At 34.0% G+C, this 20959-nt stretch overlaps 1 protein-coding gene across 8 annotated transcripts in view; it reads left to right on the top strand.

Moving 5' to 3' along the window:
• SCN3A (sodium voltage-gated channel alpha subunit 3) overlaps window positions 1-20959 on the top strand; it is a 115230-nt gene that overhangs the window by 68895 nt on the left and 25376 nt on the right. For all 8 annotated transcript variants that reach the window (XM_063647595.1, XM_063647593.1, XM_063647596.1 and 5 more), the window contains 6 exons: window positions 2181-2354; window positions 3310-3666; window positions 5502-5972; window positions 18163-18283; window positions 19766-19920; window positions 20680-20853. In XM_063647595.1, coding sequence (XP_063503665.1) covers window positions 2181-2354; window positions 3310-3666; window positions 5502-5972; window positions 18163-18283; window positions 19766-19920; window positions 20680-20853 — 1452 coding nt within the window. The remainder of the gene's footprint in view (window positions 1-2180; window positions 2355-3309; window positions 3667-5501; window positions 5973-18162; window positions 18284-19765; window positions 19921-20679; window positions 20854-20959) is intronic.

Below are 20959 nucleotides of genomic sequence, written 5' to 3'. Positions count from 1 at the left end.
TTTTGCATTCTGTTTCTGCAGTACATAAAAGTTACATCACTTCCTTGTTGATGAGATTAATCAAATTTGAGTATCAAGAGACTTGAATCTCAATTAAGTTTTGCTAAGGTGCTCTGTATTTTTGTGGAGTATCTTTTTTGTTTTGTTTTTTAATCATTATAAAATGCTTGCACCCATCATAGAGATTCAATCAGCAAAAAATAGCCTATCAATTATAGTAGGTTAGACAACATCTTCATCATAACAAACATTTCCAACTTACCTGACAATGCTGAAACTAGATTAAAATGTACCAAAAACAATCCCATTGATATTTAGGGCCTTAACTGAAAACATTTACAGAGATATAGCTGTCATTTTGGATTGCTAGTTGTAATAAAATTATTTTTAATAAAAAGTCTTATGGCAGGATTACATTTTTAGATAAGCGTAAATTTAGGGTATATGTTTTTAAAGGCATGAGATCTAGTCATTTTAGAAGAGCTGAAAAGATCACCTTATGATTTTCTATAGAGATATTTGTAGATTATTTACCTGGATGGTTCTAGCTCACTTTAAATAATATATTTCTATCATCAGAGTGCCTCTTTCAAATAATAGCTGCTTCTAAAAGTTTTATACAAGAAATAAAATTTGTATAGTTAGAACTTATTTTACATTTACCAGGCAAACTCACTATTTGAAAAAAAAATCTTTGATGTGTTATTCTATAAAATGAAAAACATATTTTTCAATGGGCATTTCACCATATACCTGGATTTTCATGTACTAGGCTTGCTTAAAATACATTTTATTTCTATTTGAGTGAATGGGTGACTACCATTAGGCTGTTTTTTTCTGTGATGGGTATTTCCCATCTGTGATTGGAAAAAATGAAGTGTTAGCTGGATTTATATATTTGTAAGGGTGGATCAAGATTTCTTTTAAGTGGAATTAAATAATTGTTATACTGTTATTTTGACAGAATTCCTTCAAGATAAAGGCTGATTTGTCTTGGTAAATGCAAAGCTTGACTTTACAGTCATAAACTGCAACTTGTAACTATAGCAAATTAAGAGAATTGCTTTAAAAGATTTTCTGCAAGAGTAATTTCATAATTCTTCATATCCTGTGTCTCTCAGCCTATCGTTTTGAGTTAAAAAATAAATGTTGTGTTTGTTTCATTGTTTTTCTTTCTATTGTCAAATACACATTTATCTAGCCACTCAAGTGACTTATTAATCTCAATTACATGTATATGCATACTGAGTATTTTCTCCTGCTGGTTTCAATTAAAACTGCAGTTTCTTGCTCTACTAATCCATTAACCTTAATTCTGAGGCATACATCCAGAGATCATTATTATAAACAATTTGTGGCAAACTTACTCTTGTTTCAGGAATGTTTATAAAATTATAGAAATAAGATGGTGTCCCTTAAAAAACACAAAATCAAAAACAAAATATGGTTTTTATGAAATCAATTTTTAATAACTTTCAGTAATATGTGGATTTGTTCCTGATGTGATACTACCCAGAAATAAATTTGGTTGTGATTATGTTAGAAATGGAGTGTACCAACAAGGGCAATAATTCAGTAGCTGTTATTCAATACCAGATTTAAAATGTAGACCACGAAATGTTTTAAAATTGGTGTTTTTCTTGGAAATCGAGAAGATTCATTAAATAATACCACTCTACTTGATAAAATACTCTCCTAGAAGAAAAAAAAAAAAAGCTAGACATGGCTGGGTGTGTTGGCTCATGCTTGTAAACCCAGTACTTTGGGAGGCTGAGGCGGGCGGATCACTTGAGGTCAGGAGTTCGAAATTGGCCTGGACAACGTGATGTGAAACCCTGTCTCTACAGAAATTACAAAAATTAGCTGGGCATGGTAGGTAGCCCATGCCTGTAATCCCAGCTACCTGGGAGGCTGAGACAGGAGAATCACTTGAACCAGTGAGCCAAGATCACTCCACTGTACTCCAATCTGGGCAACAGAGGGAGACTCTGTCTCAAAAAAATAATAATAAAAATAAAAAATGAAAATAAAAAAAAGCTAGACTTGAACAGATTTGTCACATTCTCTCACTTTAAATTTTAGATATTTTTATTCCTGACTGTTAATGTTTTTCTTCATAAATTCGAGTAGTATCAGTGTTTTTCAGTGCTCTTGAAGTAGTGCTGATCTCTATTTTTCAGGTCTTCACTGGGATTTTCACAGCAGAAATGGTTCTCAAGATCATTGCCATGGATCCTTATTACTATTTCCAAGAGGGCTGGAATATCTTTGACGGAATTATTGTCAGCCTCAGTTTAATGGAGCTTGGTCTGTCAAATGTGGAGGGATTGTCTGTACTGCGATCATTCAGACTGGTATCTATTTATATATATCCCTGTCGCTCATTGGCACAACATTTGTTTTGAAATTGAATCAATGTATATTTATATAATTATTAATTTTAATTTTAAATTTACATCAATATATGACATTCTAAGAAAACATATAAACATCCTCTTTAAAGCTAAGTATAAACCATTTTCTAAGAATGATGAAAGCGTTCGAAATACTTTATAATGATTAGGTATGTAGGGCACATTAGAAAACCTACAAATACTTTCTAAAACTGTGTTTTAAGTTTATGAAGCTTTTTTGGCCTTACAGTCTGTAAAGATATGCAAATAAAAATTTTAGGCCCCACTTAATTTTAGCTTTTTATTAACCCTACTTCTAGGACTGGGGACTGTTTTAAAGCAACATGTGGGAAAATATTTGATGTTATTAGTATCTTAAATAATTGTATAAAAAACTTTTTGAATTATCACAAAATTTTATTGAGAAATATGTAAAATTTATTGAAAATTAAGCAAAATGTATATTTTTTCAATTTTTTTCTGTACATTTTTATCACATTATTTAGGTTATTTCACTTTAATTTTATATTGCCTATAAAAATATATGATTTATACTTTTAATATTTCTTTTTACTGTCTAAAATAGAACCTGAAGGTAACATTAGTTTGCTAATTTAAAAATGTATCTAATCAAAATACCTGTTTACATGGGCATATCTTTTGATGAATCAGAAATGTTTTATTTATTATTTCTGAAATGTGTTATTTTTATTTTTGCACTTAAATGATATTATGACCAGATTTACAATTCTAATATTGTTAACACTATTTTTTCTGGATTTGAAATTGAATCAGTTCAGTATATTTTGAGTTTTTACATCTACCACATGTGGTTCTATGATACCACATACTAATAAAATAATGTCTAAAATTATATTATGATTACTACTAAGAGCATCTTTTCACTTGATTACAGCTTAGAGTTTTCAAGTTGGCAAAATCCTGGCCCACACTAAATATGCTAATTAAGATCATTGGCAATTCTGTGGGGGCTCTAGGAAACCTCACCTTGGTGTTGGCCATCATCGTCTTCATTTTTGCTGTGGTCGGCATGCAGCTCTTTGGTAAGAGCTACAAAGAATGTGTCTGCAAGATCAATGATGACTGTACGCTCCCACGGTGGCACATGAACGACTTCTTCCACTCCTTCCTGATCGTGTTCCGCGTGCTGTGTGGAGAGTGGATAGAGACCATGTGGGACTGTATGGAGGTCGCTGGCCAAACCATGTGCCTTATTGTTTTCATGTTGGTCATGGTCATTGGAAACCTTGTGGTATGTATGTATTACAAATGCTCATAAATTAGAACAAGAGCAGACAGTAGCTAGGAAGGTGGCCAGATGTGGTAAACATATCTCTGGTTTATAGTAAGTGGCCTAGACTGAAATCCCCCTATTAGCACTCTGAGAATGAGCAAGTTATTTAACTTCTCCTGGGCTCTGGTTTCCCGTTTTTTATGACATTCGAATAACAAAACTGAAATCATATCTTTAATGTAAAGATTAAATCACGTGTATTTATGAATGCCTGGGGGGCATAAATATTAGATTTTTCCTTTCTTCTTCAAAGAAAGTAAATTTTTATCACTAAGAAGAATTGTATCCTAATATTGTTTTGATAAGAAAATGACCTCTACTAAATCTAAAAGGACAACTATCTATTCTATAATCAAATTGCTCTTTGCATATTCATAGTTCATGTAGTTTGCTTACTCAGAGACATAGGTTGCATAGTACCAAATTTTGAAGACACATTTCAACGAAGTAGACCATTATATTTTAGCTATGCATTGTAATTATCCAAGTAACTTGGAAGAGGACAAAATGTTTTCTTCCCTGAATTTGCATTACTGAAGGAAAACCAATTATTACAGTTTAAATTATTCATATGTATGGACATTGTCCAGACTCAAAGGAGTTACTTTTAACTGTGACTTAAAATCACTAATGTAAAAGCATAGTTTATATATTTATATGTTTAATGCTTTAATTTCTCAGTCATGCGTGGGCAAAGCATTTCTTCATGCCATCATATTGGGCCTTTCCTTTGAGGGATACATTTCAGATAAACTTGTTCAAAAGAATGCTACTGGGATACCTACCGACATATAATTTTTTTCTCCAGAATAGTATATTAGGGAGTTCTAGATTCTGAAAAAATCTGATACAGAAATAAGGAAACAAACTGGGGCTTTTGCCTTGCATGTCTGTCTATAGTGTAACATATTCTGAAACTCAATAACTAACTACGTTTCAAGCTAAAAATATTATTATAAATTTTCTTTTACATCAGAAATAATGAATTATTCCTGCATTAACCATAACTTATCAGTTGGCTGGGTAACTTTTTCATATCCCATGATATTCTGAGAGTTAAAATTGCCCCATACTTTCTACACACACACACACACACACACACATACACGCAAAGAAAGAAAGAAAAAGAAAAGTAACTTATGTGGGTCTAGCCTAAACCCTGGTATACTTTTAGATTTCTCTCCATCTGTTGAGCTATTTGAACACATAAATTTCAAAGTGTATTTGATGGGAAACATGTTAAATCATATATAATTTGCACTTAGAAATTTCTGCTGTTATAAAAGTTTGTGGCCATTGGGCCAAAGGAATTTGTATTTCAAGTACATCATTTGGCACATATCATCAGGCTATTAAATAAATAAGTTCATTCTTTATATACACAAAGCTAGAAATTCCCTAGAAAAGAAACAGTAAGATGAAGTAAGATAAAATGATTAAGATGAAAGTATCTTTTTTTTCTCTCTCTCATTGGCAGAATCCTTGAGGGTGGGATTTTGTCTTTGCGCTGGCAAACCTGAGTAGACACCATTTAATTCTTAGAAGCTCTGCTTTCCTATTGTCCCTCCCAATAGGAAAAAAGAAGAGGTGCTTGTTTTGTCATTTTGCCCTTAGAGCAGGCTATTAGGTCCTTTAAAGAGTATGTGACTTAGACATGACATCTGAAATATAGTAAGCATTCAATAAACATTTGTTGAAATAATTTTAGCAAAGATCTATGAGTTCCCTTTTTAGGCTGTTATTTAAATGCATATTTCAGTATTAAAATAGACATTTTTCTTTTTGTCTTTTAGGTTCTGAACCTCTTTCTGGCCTTATTGTTGAGTTCATTTAGCTCAGACAACCTTGCTGCTACAGATGATGACAATGAAATGAATAATCTGCAGATTGCAGTAGGAAGAATGCAAAAGGGAATCGATTATGTGAAAAATAAGATACGGGAGTGTTTCCGAAAAGCCTTTTTTAGAAAGCCAAAAGTTATAGAAATCCATGAAGGCAATAAGATAGACAGCTGCATGTCCAATAATACTGGAATTGAAATAAGCAAAGAGCTTAATTATCTTAGAGATGGGAATGGAACCACCAGTGGTGTAGGTACCGGAAGCAGTGTTGAAAAATACGTAATCGATGAAAATGATTATATGTCATTCATAAACAACCCCAGCCTCACCGTAACAGTGCCAATTGCTGTTGGAGAGTCTGACTTTGAAAACTTAAATACTGAAGAGTTCAGCAGTGAGTCAGAACTAGAAGAAAGCAAAGAGGTAAGAATGCTTTTAAACTTTTTGTTCCATTTCCTATGATAACCATGTACTACAGTTATTTACTATTTTCATTGTGCTTATATGCATTATCAAAAAGTAATATCGAAAGTCATATGTATATAGTGATGTTGGAAAATCACAAGATACTCTTTATTGGGAAATGGATTTCTAAAAATTCCAACTTTTCAGAGGAAATTAAACCATTCTGAGTATTTAGTATATTCATTTTCTTGATCATTTGAAAATGTGGTTAAAAAATGTGGCCTTTTTGGTCGGGCATGATGGCTCATGCCTGTAATCCCAGCACTTTGGGAGACCAAGGAGGCAGATCTCTTGAGCCCAGGAGTTCAAGGCCAGCATGGGCAAGATGGCAAAATCTCCTCTCTACAAAAAAATACGAAAATTCACTGGGCATGGTGGCACATGCCTGTAGTCCCAGCTACAAAGGAGGCTGAGGTGGGAGGATTGCTTGAGCCCAGTAGGTAGAGGCTGCAGTGAGCCATGATCACATCATTCTACTCAACCCTGAGTGACAAAGCAAGACCCTATCTCAAAAAAAAAAAAAAAAAAAAAGTAGCCTTCCAAAAAAGAGATGCTATTTAGTACATTACACTCTCAACTACATTACGTTATTTAAAAAAAACTTATTTTCATCATCTCCTTACTCTCTATATTAGGTTTTGCTATGATTTTTATGTGAAAACTTTATGTACTTTTGTTAACCTCTGAAAGTCTTATTCACCATGATAGTGTTTCATTTATGAAAGTGTTATACACATTAGGAAAGTACAAGTAGGACTGATTATATTTTGCCCAGTCAAGGATGAGCAAATCTATAGTCTTCCAGAGCAACTTGAAAATACTAAGAACTACTTTAAAAAGCTTCACTTGAGGGCTATAGTTATTTTGTAGATTAATAAACCTACTCTTACTGTTGTATTACTAGGAAAGAGAAAAAAGAAGGAAGGAAGGAAGGAAGCGAGGGAGGAAGGGAGGGAAAGGAGAAGAGGGAGGAAGGAAGGAAGGAAGGGAGGGAGGGAGGAGGGGAGGGAAAGGAGAAGAGGGAGGAATGAAGGAAGGGAGGGAGGGAGAAGGGAGGAAGGAAGGAAGGGGAAAGAAAGGGAAAGAGAAAGAAGGAAAGAAAGAAAAAAGGGAAAGAGAAAGAAAGAAGGAAAGAAAGAACAAGTGAACGAACAAATGAATGAAAGAGAGAAAGAAAGAAAGAAAGAAAGAAAGAAAGAAAGAAAGAAAGAAAAGAGAGAGAGAAAGGAAGGGAAGAAAGAAGAAAGGGAAGGAGGGAAGGAAGGAAGGAAGGAAGGAAGGAGGGAAGGAAGGAAGGAAATTGTTCCTACTGCATGATTAGTATTCTTAAGTTTCTATCATAGTAGTAATGGTATTAATTCTTCAATCCTGTGTTGTGGAAAAGAGGATTAAAATTCTTTACTATTATTTATTTATAGACGTTTAATATATATGAGTACGAAGTAAGTCTAGCACAGATGGTGTTATCAAAGACATGTTTTAGCTTGAGGGTATAATGTTGACACAGTGGGAACCAAACCAACAATGTCTGATTTTGTGAGCATATTTTGGAACTCTTTTTTTTAAATAAGTGTATCAACAAAACTTGATCTGAAATCCTTATAATAGGTAGCTGACAATCTTACAACTCATAGCTTCCTGACTATTTTCAGGTATTTTAGAGTTTCTGAAAGATAGTATAATAATAAGTTGGAAAATATTTTGAAAAAGGTAAAATACATACAAAATTAAGTAGTGATATTTTTTCTCTGAATTCCATTTGAAGTCGGCTAAGTGAGTTCAACTCTAATTTATGCTGCTCATTCTGACAAACCAAGAATTCAACTCTAATTTTATTTCCCATCACCTGGCATGAATTTATGTAAGAAGAAATACCAGTCAATTAACCAGAACTTACTGAGCACTTTTTGTGAATTCAGCAATCTGCTGGATACTAGGGGTGAAGGAGATCTCTATAACAACACTCTCCTTCAAGGAAATCTCAACATATTTGAGTAAGCTAACATGAACTCGTGAAATCATTAAAGACCTATTAAAGAGTTTAATCCTGGCCGGGCGCGGTGGCTCACGTCTGTAATCCCAGCACTTTGGGAGGCCGAAGTGAGCGCATCACGAGGTCAGGAGATCAAGACCATCCTGGCTAGTACGATGAAACCCTGTCTCTACTAAAAAAAAATAATAATAATAATACAAAAAAATTAGCTGGGCGCGGTGGCAGGAGCCTGTAGTCCCAGCTACTCGGGAGGCTGAGGCGGGAGAATGGCGTGAACCCAGGAAGCAGAGCTTGCAGTGAGCGGAGATTGCACCATGGCACTCCAGCCTGGGCGACAGAGCAAGACTCCGTCTCAAAAAAAAAAAAAAACAAAAAAAAACCAAAGTTTAATCCTGTCAGGTTGCATATAAGGCTATAGGTATTGAGCAGAGCAAGAATAATTGCTAAATGGAAGAGATAAAATTGAAATAGGCCTCAAAGTTCAGGACAAATACAGATTAACAGAAAGCAAAATGCTGAAGCTTACTAAAGAAAAACTAGAGCTGACAGTGAGCTTGGTATTAAAGAGAGTTTAGGGTTATCATTGCAGATTATCATGCAGTGATAATCTACATGAGGTTAGTGTTGGTTGAATATATAGTGGAAAATATGTTTCAATGTGTGAGGTAGTTTCAGATTATAAAGTTTTAAAGTAAGCCAAAGAGTTTGGAGTTAATAGGGAGCTATTTTCTGTTTTGAAGAAGGGGAAGGCAATTGGAAAGTGGTATTTTAAGAATATTTATTTGATATCAAAGAGTAAAACAGTTTAGAGTGAAAGAGAAGAAAGATTATCTTGGGGAATATGGTGATAATCATTCGATAGCAATGAGGTGATAAAATTCTCAGCTAGGGCAGTAAGTAATGAGAATTGAGACTCATTGGCAACTTGACAAACCTACTAAAGAATCTGGGAAAATGGAAAAACAGCAATGCCACTTTCTGAAATGGCCTTTAAAAAGGACTATCCAGTTTATGTTGGAAAAGGAGTTCAATTGTGATATACTGAATTAGAAGTGTCAGTGTTGGGAAACAGTCTGAGTTAGAGGTCAGGGTTTAAAAATAAGGTATAATGTTTGATAATGCAGATTTTATAATTACCTGATTCCCTGAAAATGGAGGAGCTCATCAAATAAGTAATTACAAAGTGAAAGAAAAAAGAGAAAACTAGAGACAAAATAGCATAAAAACTTGGGATCAAAAGAGGTAGAAAAGCTAAAAGATAGAAAACTTTTTCTAGATTAATACCATAGAATTTCTTGACATCAGATTTATGGAAAGTAAATATCTTAATTTCCTCCTACTGAACAGTTGGTTTCCAAAGTATTTTTAAAATTTCATAATGACCACAGATATTTCAAATGACTGCTCATTATCATGCCTTTTTAATGGCTTAAACATCATAAATTTAGAATAACAAGATATAAATCTCTCCTTTGTTATGTACCTGGAAAACATTTCTTACCTGAACAAAAATGTCTTATGGGGTGATTTAAATAACTACTTTATCCTCCTCTTTCAAGCTAAATTTTGAATACATAGAATTCAATTACAAAATGTAAAGAAATTATTTAAAATATATAAATATGTTAGTGGGAAAATCACTAAATAAATATAAAGGTATGTATTTTTATAAACCTAGAATAAAATTTCAAATTATCTTGCACAGTAATATTAAATTCAACAATAAATTTTATATGAATGATTTGGTAAAATGAATACTTTAAAAACCCACCAAAAAAGTAATAGGGCAACTCTCATATATGCTCACGCACAAGATAAAAAGTAGACTATTTTTAAAATAAAAAGCCAATACCAGCATGTTCTAATATTATAGAGCAGATTAGATGAATTCTAGCAAAGTGCATTTTTTATTTGAAATTTCCAAAAGCTACTAGCATACTTCAGGTGCACACTTATATTGGCTGGGTTATTCCTTTTTAATAACTATCACACACACATGAACACATTTAAAATAACATCCATAAAGTGACATTTTGGTTCATGTTTCTTAGGTTTTTGACACAAGTAGCAAGAGAACATTGAACTCTACTTTGCAGAGCACAGAATATCCTTCCTCTTTGCTAATAAAGTGAGCACTCATATAAGTTAAACCCACCAGAGTTATACATTTTTCACTAAAAAACTTGCATGAAATGTCTGCTTGAAGAGGAGACAGTAAATTGATCATTAATTTAGATGGTATTTGGATACTCTAGTTACTGTATTTCTTCTGTTCATTTTCATAATAAAGGATACCTGACTAGTGCAGCTAAAGAGAAATGATCCCTAGAAGTTTTTAGAGATAAACATAGGAATTGCTGTTATATATGTTATATATGTGTGTATATATATTATATCTGTATATATGAATACCACTAACATAAATAGGCTGGTATGAAAGCAAATATAAATTTTGCATGAAAAAAATTCAGGAAATTGAAGGCATGGATTTCAAAATAGTGATTTCTTTTAATCTTACAAAAACTTGGAATTATGAAAATCTTTTTGAGAAGCTCTAACGTAGAATTTGTTTGTTTTTATATTTTTTAAGTTCTCATAATCATGATTTCTTGAAATATTTATATAACTATGAATTTTTGCAATTTAATTCTTGAAAGATTATTGGTTTGTCCTCCTAAGTGAAGGATATAGAATAAATGCTTTTAACAATCATATTTGAAGTTGAATTCCAAACACAATCTAGCAATATCATACTGTGACCTTCACCGCTTACCATTCTTACTTCTCACAGGAGTAAAATCAAGCTGGAGCCATCAAGAACGCAGCTCTGGTGTTTTTTAACCAGCCAGAGGCTCGTGCCACCACTTTTACCCAGGTTATCCAAGCAAGTTGTACATGTACAATCACGTTCTAAATGAGTTTTGACTGGCCTGCATGCTACTCAGCTGTGTCCCTTCCCCTGCCATGGCAAGGAAGTGCTAGACTTGCCCAGCTGCTCTCTGCTGAATCGTGTGACACATCACAGCATGGTCAGGCGAGATGGGCAATCCCAACATCATATTTAATTCTGTTCATGAGTTTTCTAATTTAGTCTTTAGCCTTTTAAAACCAATTGCATGCTCTATAGGATTTATAATATCTATTTTAAAACCTGATAGGAATGTTTATGGTTCAATATAGTCAGGGATGTAGGAGGGCATGCATTTTTTTGTTTCTCTGCTTTTATTTCATTAAAATAAGACCACAACTTTTTATTGTTGATTCAGCCTTTATAAGTAAATTGTATTACCAAAATAAGCCTCACAGGGTTTTTTTCTGATAGTACTGCCATTTTCAGATCATTATATTCAGATCTATGAATATAATTTTCAGCCTATCCGATTCATGTGCTCCAGATGAAAATATTTGCTTTCATGTTTTGGGGGAAAGGTTCTGTAAAAAAAAAAAAAAAAAGAAAAGAAAAAAGAACAAAAGAAAGAAAGAAAAAAGAAAAAAAAAAGAGTAGGGTGATCCTGAGGTTTGGAGATGAAGGGCCATAGTCTGTATGCATTTGGGCAACACATATCTTGGATTTTCATGTAGGTTGGGAAAAGTTATGTCTGTAAAACCATAGTGATCATTGTAACTTAAAAAAGGAAAGCATCATGATATATGGGATGAAAATTCATTATATCTTGATCATTAAGTAATTGGCCTAGTGTACCCATTTTTTATTTGAAATGTCGGTGATTTATGTTAATTTCTCCCTAAATGTTCCACCCAAAACTGACCAGGCAAAAAAGAGACTTGGAAAATTTACTATTTTCAGTTATTAATTATTAATTTTAGTTTTTGAGGAGTAAAGGGCATCTCCCAAGATTATTGTAGATTTGTGGCGTAATGAGCTTTTATTTTATTCTGTTCACTCAACTTTCTCCATTGCTTACTGGAATCTCAGCCAGAGTGCGGGTTCTGGGAGGGAAATTTTGAAGGAAATGTAAAGAGTTCATAAATATTGGGCAGTTTTCAAGGCTTCTGGTGACAAGGAATATCTAATTAGTTTGGGGTTGTAGAGGTTTAATTTATGCATACTCTTATTTTCCTTAGGGATAATTGAGAATTAGTTGCAGAATGCAAAAAAATCAGAAATAAAATTATCAATGGAAAATAGTAACAAAGATACAGTCCATGGTGATTTATGCAATTTTTATTCAGCACCAAATTTTTAGATTTAGAATACAACAACATTATTAGTCATTGAAGAAAATCTGATTTCTTTTTCTTTTTTCTTCACCAGCAGAATAGAATTAAATGGTACTGGCATATTATTATTTACACCGTGTTTATAACAGGATTCCCTCCTTTTCAGAGTCTTAATGGAAACTTTGAAAGTAGATGTTTGACTAAGGTCCGGAGTGCATGCCCTTCTGGAAAAGGCTTTGTGCTGTTTTTGGAATTTGGAAAGCAATGGAATAATGACTCTAGCTTTCAGTTTCTCTGTTACATGGCCAGTGTCTTCCAAATGCTCTTTGTGAAATTGAATGTGAGATAATTTTTTGAGAGGAGCAGATGGGTGTGTGAATAGCCATTTTAAACCCATCTCAACCTTTAAAGATGGTCTCGGTGCTTTAGTGTACTTCTGCTGGAAAAAAAAAAAATTAAAGCTGGTTCAGATGAATACTTCTGTATCCTTTCTGAAAACAAATGGCCTTTTTCTTTTTCCTTTTTGATGCTCTTTTACTCTACTCTTCAACTACAACATAATTATTTTCAGTTTCACATACCATGTTCTTATTCAGGCTATTTTAAACATAAAAGGAGCTCCGGGGATGTTGTACGTTTAATATATGTCCAGGCAAACCAGATGGTGGTGGTTCATATTTTTAATCTTTCGATAAGTGATCGTGAAAAAAAAAAAAAAAGAGCTACTGGTCTTTTTCTTCCCGCCTAGTACAAGCAACCCAATGGCTTCACTGTGTGGCTGTCTTGTTTTTCAGGTGAAGTATCATAAGTCAAGATATGGTTATGCATATCCAAAAGATCAGACTAAGGCCCTGATAGTGTGTATGACCAAAACTTTCCTCTTCTACTAGTAAGACAAAAATCCACAACTTTTTAGAGAAATGGCTAGATTTTAAAGGCAATCTGTAATGGCTGAATCTTTTATTTTGCCTCTTGAATCATACAGCAGTTTGTGAGAGTCAAATATTTGATAGCTGATTGAAAATAAATGAAATGTGAGCGCATTTCAGTGGAAGTAGGCCAGTTGCTAACATTCTCTTCTATCTCTGAAAGTTAAATTTCATTATTTAATTGGATTAAAATCAAGAGCAATATTTGTCATATGGGGGAATTTCTATATAAGGTCATGCTATTGGGTGGCGGGGAATGGTCTCATGGCCTTTTTTGGGTGTTAACTCTATTGTTTCTTATGTTGAAATAACCCATTCCTGTGAGTGGTATTTGTAGTTAACCTTCTTGAAAACTTCATATTCAGGTACCATGTCTTTGAGGACATGGTTCTTGGATCAGCGTGCGGCTTCCACAGCATTGCGCCGGGCTTCTGCTACAGCCAGGCATGTTTTCTGCGGCTGAATTAGGCCTGGAGAATGTTGCATCTTAAAACCTGCTTTCCAGCGTGCATTTGTAGAGCATAAGCCATCATCCCTCTGTAGACCCAGTCGCTTCTACAAGGGATGGAAGAATTTAACCTTTAAGTGCCATAAAATATTGGAGGAGTAGGGAGAAAATAGTACAAGAAAACAAGTTTGAACTTGTACTATGTGGTTTTATATGGAAGCTTTCTATTATTATGCCTATATTCCCAATTATATTTTTCTAACTACTTCAGAACAAGTATGAATTTAGTTATTTAGTATAGTCATCTAGTTCCTTAATATGGTAAATTTAATTTCAGGTTTCTTTGCTTTTTTTTATATCATTGTAGTATCACAGCTATGGCAATATAAAGAAAGTAAGTTATTCTTTATATTTATTGGTCACTTGCTTTTAAATCAGTTATATGCTTTTAAATGAATTTGAAGGTCATTTTGGTTATGGCTATAATAAGATGTATCACAAACCACCCTTGACTAGAATGTGAATGCCAAAGTGTTGAACTTATTTAGAAAATGTTTAGATTATTTAGATTATATCAGTGTATAGAATTATGTATATAGTATAGATATGTATTATATAAATGTATACAATTTAAAATGCTTATATAGTTTTTCGGGGTGTACATTAGTGATTTAAAAAATACAGCAGTAAAGTTCTTTATGTATCCAGTGACTAAAGCATATCAGGTAGTAGATCATAATTCGTAAGCTGATGTAATTTAATAAGAAGGTGATTCACAATTTAATTTATAAATGTAGGTAAATGCATAACTTTAGAAATTTTATATAGTTGATACAATATTTTCATAACTTAGAATTAAAAGATAGGTACTTTCCTATGATAAATATGTGACCTAGGGCATTAAAAAATAATGTAGTAGCATTTCTGACTAAGAAGATTAAATTGGCCAGGTGCAGTGGTTCATGCCTATAATCCCAATACTTTGGGAGGCCAAGGTGGATGAATCACTTGAGCCCAGGAGTTTGAGACCAGCCTGGGCAATATGGCAAAACCCTATCTCTACAAAAAATTTAAAAATCAGCCAGGTGGGCCGGGCGCAGTGGCTCACGCCTGTAATCCCAGCACTTTGGGAGGCCGAGGCGGGCTGATCACGAAGTCAGGAGATCGAGACCATCCTGGCTAACATAGTGAAACCCCATCTCTACTAAAAATACAAAAAATTAGCCGATCATGGTGGCGGGCGCCTGTAGTCCCAGCTACTAGAGAGGCTGAGGCAGGAGAATTGCATGAACCCGGGAAGCAGAGCTTACAGTGAGCCAAGATTGCGCCACTGCACTCCAGCCTGGGTGACAGAGCGAGACTCCGTCTCAAAAAATAAATAAATAAATAAATAAATAAATAAGTAAATAAATAAATAAAAATAAAAATTAGCCAGGCACGGTGGCATGCACCTATAGCCCCAGCTACTTGGGAGGCTGAGATGGGAGAATCAATTGCGTCTGGGATGTTGAGGATACAGTGAGCCATGATCATGCCACAGCACTCCAGTCTGGGACACAGAATGAGATCCTGTCCCAAGGGGGAAAAAAAGATTAAATCATGACTGAGGCAGATTCTTCAACTTGGGAAAGCTGACTTTATGTCAACCTTCACAGATAAGGAAGCCTCCCATAAAACACTTTTTAGTGAAATGCAAACTAACCTACCATCTTCTAAGCTTTGGTTCATAAGGGTCCTGGGAGCTTGCAAAAGCTTTGCCAAGATTCCCTCTGAGCATTCCTTGAGGGGCTTTCTAGAGCCTGAAAGATTATCTTTATAATCAGAAAATCTCTGTAATAACTGTAAAGCAATTCTCCATGAAATGGGTTCTATTCCTTGGACAATAGTAGAATGGTGGCAGGGTTTTTTCCTTGTCCATTGTCAAAAGATATGTTGTGCCTCATAATGCCAGGAGGAGAGAGGTGAACTGTGATCACTGTCCCTCTCTACCTTAAGATGTATAAATACATAACCTCCAGAGCTATTAGAATAGAGATTATTTATATCCAAACAAGTTAACCACATTCACAAATATATGTAATCTAATTACCTTCCCAATAACAAAAAAAATACACCCAGAGGTCCATATGTGTAAACGATTGATTCCGTTGTCATTCAGGTTAGTGGTTATTAGGACTTGTGCTGTAAAGGATTTGTTTTAAATATGTATGTATTTGTATTAAACATAAGACATCTGCAGAATACGTGGAAGAATTATAATGTGAAAAATTAAACATCTCACAATTATATTAGCAGTGGTAACATGGGAAGTGAAGGGTGAGTATATATTCTAAAGTTTTCAAATGGAAAAGTACCTGTGTGTGTATACATGTATAATTACTTTTTTATTATTAACATATATTTTTTATTAAATCATTCCTATTTAATAAGAAAATGCATTTTCTGATATAATTAGATAGACTCTCTCAGGACCAGACTTGACTTATATATCAAAATGGAGAGATAGAATTATTTAAAGACTATAATTCTCTCTATAAAGTGACATTAAAAGGTATTCAAACATTCACCGATTCACTCTTCATGAACTCAAAATAACTATTCAGTGTCTATTCTATACTTGGTGATATACTGGATCTTTCGGTATATATATGTGTGTGTATGTATGTAGTTGGTATACGTGTGTATATATATAGATGTATGTAAATATGTACATATATTTAGGAGAATATTTGGTCAAAGGAAACAAGTATAATAGATTAAATGCTCTATAAAATTTAGCATGAAGAAAATCATGCAAGAAAGAATGGCTTCATACAGGAGGTTGAGGTTTACTATGATGAGGCTCAGAAGTTATTAAGTTTGGATTAGCCAAGAGGAAAAAAAAACATGAAACTTTCTATAACTAACCTCAAATACTTTGGTTTCTTATTGTTATTACTTATAAAGTGGATATTATAGCTGTCACTCATCAAAAGCCATAGTAATTAACCCATAAACTACCAGTGAAATTGGAAGAAAAAGTTAGTGGCTGAGACCAAACAATTATCCAGTATTTTCTTAGTTACACCAGAAGCTGCTACAATTCTACCCAGCAGTAATTTTCCTAGGTCTTTCTTGAATGAATAAAAATATCCTGGCTATAAGAAGCAGAAAAATCCTAGGAGAGGAGAAGATGTCTTGGCTTTCCCACCTCTCCATAATGTAGAGGAAATTAATGGTAAAAAAAAAAAAAAAAATTGTGCTATCACGACCCTAAGAACTATCAGCCAAAAGTGATGGCCTAGCTTCTCTATTTACCATACTCCAGCCTAGGAGGTACTCTAGTAAAAAATTGTATTTTGACTTAAAGTAATTTTCGTGATATATATATTTGGACATGGCTAATGTCAGGTTAATATCACCTTTAAAGTAACACCACAGAAAGTATCATCTGGATACTACCCTTTAATTAGTTCACATTGTAAAATATTAAACTACATTTGCATTATGTCTTCATTAAATCAGGAATTTTGAGCCAAATTTCCCCAACATGAACTGTGTTTATGGCCTTTTAAAAAATAACACAATAACTCTTTCAGAAGGCTTCGGCAGAGTGACCCTAACACTCAGCTACCAAAGTTAATGGGGGCTTTGAAATCATTAACATGTCCATGCACTGTTGTTCATCTTAAAAGCTTTACATTACCTAGGTTGTGCTGTGTGTCATGTCTTTGCATCTGTTTTCATAAAACATTGCACAATCCTGTCTTCCCAAGTGATCTCAGAGTACTTATTATTTATTCTTGTAATATTACAGTGGCTCTTCTAGCCATGTGGCATGTCACAATGATTTAGTTAAAGGAAATATTCACAGCCGGATCACACATTGAATTCAGAATGTGCTCCTAATGAAAGTCTATAGAGATCCTGGACAATGCCATTTATGAAGAAATTTCCATTTCATTTAGAATTCTTTGACAAGTATTGAATTCAGTAATGCAGTTCAAAAAAAGAGAGCGATCCATCATTTTTCTTCTAGTAAAATAAGAAGAAAATTATGTAAGCCAGAGAAAAATAGAGCGCAAAGTTGAAATATAATGACTGTGACTAATGTTAATGTGCTGCTCTTTCTTTCTAAAATTATAGAAACATGGACAATACTTAGAAACAACTGGTAATATTCTTTGCCCTCTGAAAATTTCCATCCGAAGAGGTGGAAATTAAAATTTGATTTGATGTATTTTAATTAACATAATCATTGCTAGATGTCAGCATACCACTTTATCCAACTATTCTTGGTTTGGCCTCAATGTATTAAGTTATATTCATATGGCATTCATATACAAATGCAGATCATAAAACAAGTTAATCAGTATAATCTGTCCATTCCAGACCAACACTGTATGTTGTCTAAACTTTTTTTGTCTGATTCAGGTCAGTAGTCACATTATTTTGAATAGTATGACTTGATTTATGTTATTAGTACGTAATGATCAGTAATGCTAATAGAGTTAAATGCTATCACTAGCATTTTTTTTCACACAATGACACAGTATTTCCCAGTTAGTTAAATAAAAGGGGCAAAATCACATCTTTGAAATGGGATTTTGTTTCCAGAAATTAAATGCAACCAGCTCATCTGAAGGAAGCACAGTTGATGTTGTTCTACCCCAAGAAGGTGAACAAGCTGAAACTGAACCCGAAGAAGACCTTAAACCGGAAGCTTGTTTTACTGAAGGTAAACAAGCTCTAATGTGATTAAATACAATCTCCGCTTGTTCTTTACAGAGACTGAATATGCCTCATTTAAAAAAAAATTTATGAAACGAGGTGTGGTGGCTTATGCCTGTAACCCCAAAATTTTGGGAGACTAAGGTAGGAGGATTGCTTGACCCCAGGAGTTTAAGACCACCCTGGGAAATGTAGTAAGGCTTTGCCTCTACAAAAAAAAAATAATAATAAAGAAAAAATAAATTAGCTTGACATGGTTGTACATGCCTGTGGTCGCTGCTACCTCAGCCACAGCTGTATCTTAGAGCTTTTGCAGGGAGTCGAGGCTGCAGTAAGCCATGATTATGCCACTGCACTTCAGCCTGGGCAACAGAGCAAGACCCTGTCTCAAAATAAATACATAAATTAAATTAAATAAGAAAAATATTTAAAATAAATAGTGAAGGCATGTTTATCTTTATTTTCCTTTTTTGTCTTTTAAAAAGTTAATCTGTCTAGATTTCTGGATTATACTTACAGCAGTGACTATTCCTGGACAATTAAAATGATCTGATAGGTCTATTTTTTTCTCATTCTCCATAATGTGAGGAAGCTGACCCTATGAGATAAATGGCATTCTAGAATGTCATGTCATTGATATTGTAATCCCTTCAGAACTCCTTGGCAATGGGGTGATTTGATTTATAGATGCTACAGTAATTACATTCCCTCCCTTACAGTTCCAATGTGGTTAATGTGCTCTGGCTAGAGCTGTTTTGAGATGTAACTGTATTGTGAAGCTTTGGCAGGGAAAGCAATAGCTGTTTTCACAGAAAGCAGCACAGTGTCTTGCACACAAATCAATGAATATCTATTATTCAATGTGATTGGACTTAATCTGATGAGTAGTAGCTCAGAGACTTACAGCAGAAGAGTGGATGGGAGTTAGAAATAATGTGAAAGCTAGGAGGGGGAGGACAAAGGGAAAAGAGATACTGACTGACGAGCTGAGTCATAGGTGTGACTAAGAAAAGCACTGAGGCTGAAAAATAAATTAGCTTCGGAAAATTGACAGTGGCTGATGCCTGGGAAGACAGCAAGATTTTCTGCGCATGTGTGCATGAAAAGAATTGAAAACCCAGGATCACATTAAAATATGAATAAACAAATCAAACATGTAGTTTTGCCTCAAACCTGAGAGATGCACCTGGACTATTTTCATCAATGGCCTTGAGGCAAAATAATCCTGACTGGTGGTGAAGAATGAAACCATTGTTACTTAAGCAAACCTAGATAAAACATTTCCTTGAATTCTAAGTAGCTGGCTGAGTATATAAGTCTGAGAATAATTCATTATACAGGAGGGATGCTGACAATAACTAGGAAATGAAGGAGATGGTTACCCTATGAAATGATTACCTGGAAGTGGAGTGGGGAAGGAGCAAGAAAGTTTATTTTTTCCTATTTGAGATTAAAATATATTTTTTAATTAACTATATTTGATTTTTAGGATGTATTAAAAAGTTTCCATTCTGTCAAGTAAGTACAGAAGAAGGCAAAGGGAAGATCTGGTGGAATCTTCGAAAAACCTGCTACAGCATTGTTGAGCACAACTGGTTTGAGACTTTCATTGTGTTCATGATCCTTCTCAGTAGTGGTGCATTGGTAAGTGAAATGCATATTGGCAAGAATCAGACTCTGGTGAAATAGTTTATTCTCCAAAATTACCAGATGCAAACACTGAGCTTCAGAATCAAAAGAAAAGGCATATCCCTGTCTTGCAGAGCTTGGCACCCAAGGTTTAACGATGCAAAATTCAGTTCAGAACAAATCAGCACCATGAAACAGCCAGATGGAATTTCTCATCTGGTGTTTATCTAACAGATGTTTTCCTCACTGAGACAACCATTTGCAGAGACATTCTGTAACCACGTTACTTTCCCTGTCAAATACTATCCAGTTTTCCCTAATAATTGGATTAACATTTATGGACTAAAAGTGTATTTTAGGGTTTTTTTTCAAGTATAATCAACTTATTCTCTCAAAATAAGCCAGATCATTCAGGAAATTGTACAAAGTAATGTTTGAATAGGCCAATTCTGTCCCTCATTAACAGAACTTCTAGTTATTTCTGAGTTCATATTATTTCATTAAAAGCATGTCTTTGTAACAGTAATTGAGATAGAGACTTAGGGGTGAGAAGTAGGAAAGAAAGCACATTCTAAATCACTAAAGGCATGACGTTGCCCTGCCAGCATTTTCACACTTAGTTTTAGTCTTTAGATTTTGTCTGATGTTCAATGTTTATGTAAAATATCAATAATCAAATTATTGTTTTGTACTCACTATTATACTAAGCAATTTTTTTCAAATATTTAGAAGAAGCAAGCCATTTAAGTAAAATAAAATATTTTTGATTCACAGGCCTTTGAAGATATATACATTGAACAGCGAAAGACTATCAAAACCATGCTAGAATATGCTGACAAAGTCTTTACCTATATATTCATTCTGGAAATGCTTCTCAAATGGGTTGCTTATGGATTTCAAACGTATTTCACTAATGCCTGGTGCTGGCTAGATTTCTTGATCGTTGATGTAAGTATCTTGAGTGATTTTTATAAAATTGTTTTTAAAAGAGGCAAGTTTGACATTTCATATATTTCTGTTATTAAAACTGACTTTCACTAATGATGACATAATT

This window comes from Pongo pygmaeus, chromosome 11, assembly GCF_028885625.2.
Source record: "Pongo pygmaeus isolate AG05252 chromosome 11, NHGRI_mPonPyg2-v2.0_pri, whole genome shotgun sequence".
Taxonomy (NCBI): Eukaryota; Metazoa; Chordata; class Mammalia; order Primates; family Hominidae; genus Pongo; species Pongo pygmaeus.
This window is presented reverse-complemented; position numbering and strand designations above follow the sequence as displayed.